The sequence below is a fragment of the Fukomys damarensis genome, unplaced genomic scaffold (genome assembly GCF_012274545.1).
Source record: "Fukomys damarensis isolate Sample0158 unplaced genomic scaffold, DMR_v1.0_HiC HiC_scaffold_1, whole genome shotgun sequence".
In the NCBI taxonomy this organism is placed as follows: Eukaryota; Metazoa; Chordata; class Mammalia; order Rodentia; family Bathyergidae; genus Fukomys; species Fukomys damarensis.
The window spans coordinates 53,684,397-53,691,634 of NW_022900913.1; the positions used below are offsets into that span (position 1 = coordinate 53,684,397).

Sequence of the window (7,238 nt, forward strand, 5' to 3'; positions counted from 1 at the left end):
CCCTCAATTCTCTGTAATTTTTTCCGAATATCTGGGGCCGACTGAGTTACAAAAACCAGATTAATTGCCTGCCTGTTCGCTGGAGCGTCTGGGTCAATTGGAGTGTATGTGCGGTACGCCTCCAGCAAACGCTCCAGGAAGGCAGAGGGGGATTCCTCAGGCCCTTGTAGGACCTCGCTTACCTTGCTCAAATTGGTAGGCTTGCGAGCGGCTCCCTTAAGGCTGGCCAGGAGATGCTGATGGTAGTTGCGAAGAGCTTCCCTACCTCCGGTGGAATTCCATTCCCATTTGGGACGGGAGATGGGGAGCTGTACTTCAACTCGGGGCCTGTTGTTGTTGGTCGTCAACAAGCCCCTCAGCTCCCCCCAGCACTGACCGAATAGCGTGTCCTCTAATTCTTTCTCGTTCTTCAGATGTGAACAGAGCCTGTAAAAGTTGCTGATAATCATCCCAGGTGGGGTCATGGGTATTAAACACAAACTCAAGGAAGGAGATTAGGGCCTGCGGCTCCTCAGAGAACAGGGGATTCTGGTGCTTCCAGTTATATAAATCACTTGTAGAGAAAGGAATGTATACATAATGACCTTGTTCTATTTCTCTCAATGGGAGCACAGGGACTGGGTCTGGTCTCTCCTGGGGTGCCTCCAGGGGCCCATAAGCAGAGCCCCCTCGGGTATGGGAAGGAGAGGTAGTGGAATCCGGGATCTCCCCTTCTTTCGGGGGAGATGGGTAGATGGACTTAACTTTTGCCTCCCCAGGGGATGGTTCTGCATATGGAAGGGGTCTTAACCCGGGGTCAGTAGGCTCTAAGGGGTCCGGCTCCTGGGAGAAGACCGGCCTGGGTGCCTGCCACTTTGTGGACTTTATCCCATTTGGCACCATTACCAGAATACGAGAACTGGTGCGCAGGGAGCAGTGCTGCAACCACTCCGGAGGTTCTTCACAGGCCTGGGCCCAGATATTAATATAAGGGAATTGGTCGGGGTGGCCAGGGTGTTCAATGACCTTAGCCCATACTGCCTGACAAAGTCTTGGTTCGAAAGAACCTTCAGCTGGCCAGCCCACTCCGAAGGCGGGCCACTCCAAGTTGCAGAGGGTTCGAAGTTTCCCTCGAGAAAACTTCATTCCATACTCATCTTCTGCTCAGGGGAAAAAGCCAATTTAAAGTTAGTGAGAAAACAGTCCAATGGGGTATTTTTGGAGCTCGATCCTCCCATCTTGTTCCTAGGAAGGAATGTAAAGTTAACACTCAACAGACAGGACACAGACAAGACACACAGGCGCCACATAAAAGAAGAAGAACTTAGATTCTACCCTGAATCCTCCTCAGGGCCGGGGTCAGGTGAGGCTTCCCAGCTCGTCAGCCACCTCTATCCTGACATCGCATGGTTGCAACCAATTCAAAACTTACCTCCGGAGGCTTTTCAGGTCTATGTCTGAGAATCTCCAGCTGGATTCTGCGACAGAGAATCTCGGCCGGATTTACAGTTCCCACTTGGGGATCTCACTGGGGCCTCCAAGATGTAAGACTTAAGTCTCACTTTTACTCCTGGAGTGTGAACAGCCAAGAGGCTTTCACGATGCTGGGCTCAGAAGCTCAGCGAGGCTCCAGGAGCTTGTCGGACAGCGAGAGTCACCCAGGAAGGAACATACCAGGCAAGTTGGCAAATAGACCTTTATTAGTCTGGCCAGACGGCACTCCCCAAGCCAAGTAGCTCAGAGAGGCAGCTAGCTCAGAAACAGAGGCCATTTTATATAGGGCTAAGGGGGGGGTTTACACTTAAAACTTACAGGAAGAGGACAAAGGCAAAGAATCAGTTGATCTGAGCTAGTGGTCATCAAGCATATACTTGACCGTCATGTACTAATGATCAGCAGAGCGATTATCCATTATTCCATTTACAACTTAGATTATAATGTTCAGAACATTCAACTACAGGCAAGTAAGGAGTGGCGTGATTTGTGTTGGGTCTCTGTGTTCACTACAGTTTCCATTTAGTTTCCCAGCTACTTCAAAGCAGTTACCTAACAATTCACAATTAATCATTAGTTATCCTATAAGGGATGGGGGGGAGCGACAGTCTCTAGGTCGTTTGCTGGTCAACATGGAGTTGCTCTGGTTCAGTCAGGCTCTTACACCTTGTTTCTGAAAGCAGCAGTCACCCTTGAGGGGGGATCTTTAGCAGTCAGGAAAGGAAGGTGGCACAGCAGAGTTGGTTTTTTTTTTTCTTTGTTGATTTAGCTAAAGCTGTGAGTTAAAATGGCCTTCCCTTATCTCCCTCCTCCACTCTGGCCTGGAATTTAATTTGAGATATCTCAGGATTCTTCTCTTATCACAGTCAGCCCAGACATTGAGGCATATTGGTGAGAGCAGGGGCTCTGTGGCGGCAGAGAAGCCACACCAGTCACTGTGTATCCAGACAATGACCCTGGAAGGGTGGGTCACTGGGGCAGCGGAGGGGCACACCCTATTACTTCTAGGGCTTTGCTCAATGCATTATCTCTTCATTGGTGCTTTAACCCTGCAATTACTGCTAAACATTGAGTATCCCTTTCTAGGAATATGTACACACGTCTCTGGAGCTGAGGTAGGATGGAAGAAATAGAGACAGGAAGGAGAAAAGGAAATTGTCATTTTGTGGAAACTTAGAAAACTGCAACTTCAAGACAAAGTTCCAAGGTTGAAACGCTCTTCACCCCATGCCTGCTTTCCTTCCAGGCTCCTTCCTAAGTCTTTTTGTGTGTGTGTGTGTGGTACCAGGATCAAACTAGGGACCTTGCACTTGCGAAGCAGGCAATGGAACCACTGAGCTAAATCCCCGGCCCTCAATTTCTAAGTCTTAAAGATGCTGCAAGTTTATAAATTCAGCCTGGTTTTCTACTGATACTTTAAATTCCAAAGACTTCATTCTCAGAGAAACAGTACAGTGGGTCGGGTGCCATAGTAAGACTTAAAGTCTCACTTTTACCCCATGGAGCGTGAACAGCCGAAAGGCCTCCACGATGCTGAGCCCTAAAGCTCAGCGAGGCTCCAGGAGCTTATCAGACAGCGAGAGTCACCCAGGAAGGAACACACCAGGCTGGTTGGCAAATACACCTTTATTAGTCTGGCCAGATGGCACTCCCAGAGCCAAGGAGCTCAGAGAGGCAACTAGCTCAGAGTCAGAGGCTATTTTATATAGGGCTATGGGGGTAGTTAATACTCAAAACTTACAGGAAGGGGACAAAGGCAAGTGGTCAGTTGATCTGAGCTGGTGGTCATCAATCATGTACTCAAGATCGATTACCAATTGTTTTATAGATTGTGGTGTTCAGAACATTGAGTTATGGGCAAACAAGGAGTGGAGTGATTTACTTTGGGTCTCTATGTTTGTTACAGTTTCTCTCTAGTTTCCCAGCTACAGTTTCTATCTAGTTTCCCAGCTACTCCCGAGCAGTTACCTATTAATTCACAATTAATCATTACTTATCCTATATGGGGGGAGGACACAACAGTCTCTGGGTCATTTGCTGGTCAACATTGAATCGCTCTAGTTCAGTCAGTTCTCACATTCCCCACTGATTTTCAGGCCTGAATCAAATCTTTGATTTACTTATATCTAGTTTTAAGCCTTAACAGAGAAATACATTGTAAAAGACAGCAAGTTATTACAATACAAAATCCCAATGCCATTATGCAAAGTATCAGGTGTTTTAACCAGGTAATGTCAGATAACCAACTTGTTAACCATTTAAATAAGTCTCATCCCAACCGTTCATTATGAATTTTTGTAGCTAAGTCTGAGCTTTTCTATGTCTTGTTCTATAGCTGGCCCATTATTTGTTAAATTGAAGCAGCACATATTTTTAATCTTTTCACAACCTTGGTGATGAAATAACAGCAAATAATCAATTGCTGCCCTATTGTCTAAGATTGCTTGTCTTTGTTCTTGGAGGGCTTGATTAATTAGCGCCAGTGTGGCAGAGGTGGTGTTTAATCCTTTAATTACCTTGCAAGCTAGTTTTCTAACTGCCTTCTCAGCATGAACTCCAATTGAGGGTATGCCTATCACAGAAACAATCATAGGAATAACTTCAGCATCTGTTAAAAGTCCCACATCATCATCACAACCTGGTGAAGTATAGGGAGACCACCGTTTTGTTCTGTTAGGTGGTAAAAGATCTCTCCTGTCAGGTAAGACAACTGCTAATTTACTGAGACAAAAGGGGCCTCAGTCAAGTTTGCTGGGATGTAGTTATAAGTTGTTACCTCATGAGTATAAAACCATCCCAGCAGCAAAGTAATGTGACAATTGCTATAAGGAATCTTTTGTTCTCTGGGACACTTCATTGCATTTGCCCATTTAAACACTGGGAAGTACAACCTTTATATTTGGCACAATGGGTCTTGTTGGACATAGCTACCCAAGGGGTATATAGCTTAATAGCATTCTTTGGTTTGTAACATGTCACCTGTCCCCAATTGTAACTATCAAAATAACTAAGATTTATGTGTGGGAAGTTTTTAAATATAGTATGTGGTCTAACACCTTTAAGTGGGGTCCATACTGGAACCAAACAATTTCCAAGTACATAATGAAAATTTACATCAGCATTTAAACAGATTTCAGTCAAATTTAAGGATTCAGCTAGCTGCACCCAGACATTTTTAGTATGACCTAAGCTTTCTTTGGGCGAGCTATTATTGTCCCAGGGAAAATCACCCAGATTATAATGCAGGTCTAGTTGAGCAAAGTTTTACTTTCATTTCTCCGGGTTTGCTGACAGTGCTCCATTTTCTGTGGGTCTCTGGGCTATTGTCCAGTCCAGGCTTGAGGTGGTTGTGGTGGATGCATGTCGGGTGTCCCACGACCTTCACGGCCAAAGGAGTAAACAGGACAACCGGAAAAGGCCCCTTGGAGTCAAATCTACGAATATAAACCAGTTCTCCCAGCTTATAGGGCAGTGGCTGCAGAGGTTTTTCATGTGGAAGGGTCAGAAATCCTCTGACCCAATCTTGTAATTGAGACTGTATTTCATGTAAAGCTCTCAGAGACTTATGCAGCCTCAGGTGAAAAAATTTCTCTTTTAATTCTATATCTATATGGGGAACCAAGGGGGGAGCACGCCCATAGATGATTTGGAAGGATGACAGGTTCAGAGGGGCTTGGGAGTACATCGAATACACAGCAAAGCAAAAGGGAGAAGCTCTACCCAACTTAATTCAGTCTCCAGGCTCAATTTAGTTAAAATCTCCTTTAGTGTTCTGTTAGCCCTCTCTACCTGTCCTGAACTTTGAGTCCTGTAAGCACAATGTAGATTCCATCTAATTCTGACACTAAGGCTAATCAGTTTAGACACTTTAGCCGAGAAGGCTGGGCCATTGTTGGACCCCAGGGCTAAGGGCAAGCCAAATCGAGGAACTATTTCAGTCAGAAGGTTTTTTACTGTTAGCTGTTTCCTTTTTAGTGGGATATGCCTCTGTCCACCCTGAGAATGTGTCTATGAAAACTAACATATTTGTAACCATACATGCCTAGTTTCATTTCGGTGAAGCCCAATTCCCAATGTTCTCCCGGAGTCAGTCCCCTATATCAGACCCCTGGGGGCCCAGTCACCTGATTCGCGTTTACCTTGAGGCAGGTGGGGCACCGTCTCACCCTGTCCCGGCCTTCTGGGCTAATCCTCTGCTGAGAAAGTGGGGCTGTAGCATGGCCATCATCCCCTTTTCTCCCAGGTGGGTGGATTCGTGGAGCTCATTTAGCAAAGTGTCGGCCACCGCAGCTGGCAAGACAACTTTCCCTTCATCAGTCGTCCAATATCCATGCTTTTCTTTGGTCCAGTGCTTTTTGTTCGTTTCTGTTATTTCTTCCTCTGTGTATTCAGGCCTCTCTGGGAGGCCTCAGGGAGTAGGTAGCAGCACCATTTGTTTCCCCACTGATTTTTGGGTGGCTTGCTTTGCTGCCTGGTCAGCTGCGTTGTTTCCAATCACCTCAGGGCTGGAATTCCTTTGATGTCCACTGCAGTGAATGATGGCAACCTCCCTCAGCAGCCAGACGGCTTGTAGCAGAGCCGATATCTCAACTTTGTTTTTAATTTCTTTTCCGTCTGATGTTAAAAGTCCCCCCTATTCTGGTAAATTTCTCCATGTACATGGGCAGTGGCAAAAGCATAACGGCTGTTGGTAAAAATATTTATCTTTTTCCCTTTTCCTAATTCCAGAGCCTTAGTTAAAGCAATCAGTTCAGCCTTCTGTGCTGATGTCCCTAGGGGTAGCCCCTGTTCCCATACTATCTGTTGGTCTTGATTGACTATTGCTGTTCCCGCATATCGTACGCCTTCACCTAGAAACTGCACCCTTGGTGTAGTATATTGCCTCAGGCTGGAGAAGAGCCAGGTCTGTCAGATCTTGAGCCCTCCTGGCAGATTAAGAGTCTCGAGGCAGTCATGGATGGGCAGTTGGTCATCGACTCAGGGAGCAGACTAGCAGGATTCAGGTTGGATGTTGTGGCAAATTTAATACGCAGCTGTTCTAGCTAGAGTCCCTGGTACTGTAGCAGTCTAGCATTTGATAGCCATCTACTTGGCGAGTTGTGCAGCAGAGGCTCAATGGCATGAGGAGTGATCAGAGTTAAATCCTGGCCAAAAGACAATTTATCACCTTCCCAAGTTAAGGCAGCAGACGCAGCTACCATCCTTAAACAAGACCGCCACCCTCTGGCCACTGGGTCAAGTCTTTTGGACAGATAGGCTATAGGCCGCTTCCAAGGCCCCAAAGATTGAGTGACCACTCCTTTTCCTACCTTGCTTTTCTCTGCCACAAATAAGGTTAAAGGTTTATTTAAATCAGGCAGGATTAAGGCTGGCGCCATGGTGAGCGCAGTCTTGAGCGTCTGGAACACTTGCTGGCAAGCCTCTGTCCATTGGAGGGGCGCATTTCCCCCCGCAGTAGCCTCATGCAGGGGTTTGGCAATTTCAGCAAAAGTAGGTATCCAGATTCTGCAGTATCCTATGGCCCCCAGGAACTCATGCACCTGCTTCTTTGAGCTGGGCATGGGGATCTGAAGGATCACTGACACCCTGACTCAGCTAACTTTCTTTTTCCTTTTTCAAGAACATAACCCAAGTAAGTTACCTTGGTTTGGCAGAGCTGGGCTTTCTTCCAGGACACTTGATATCCCAGATCTTGTAGGTCTTCCAAGAGGGCCTCAGTGGCTGTGAGGCATTCTTTCTCAATTGTGGTCAGCACCAGAAGGTCG

General features: G+C 46.4%; 1 protein-coding gene across 1 annotated transcript in view; it reads right to left on the reverse strand.

The window, feature by feature from the left end:
• The window catches only part of LOC104871457, a 5,233-nt gene extending 3,694 nt beyond the window's left edge, over window positions 1–1,539 (reverse strand). The window contains exon 1 of the mRNA XM_010637352.2: window positions 183–1,539. Within this exon, the coding sequence (XP_010635654.2) occupies window positions 316–1,125 (810 nt within the window). The 5' untranslated portion in view covers window positions 1,126–1,539 and the 3' untranslated portion in view covers window positions 183–315. The remainder of the gene's footprint in view (window positions 1–182) is intronic.
• Between the last annotated feature and the right edge of the window lie 5,699 nt (window positions 1,540–7,238).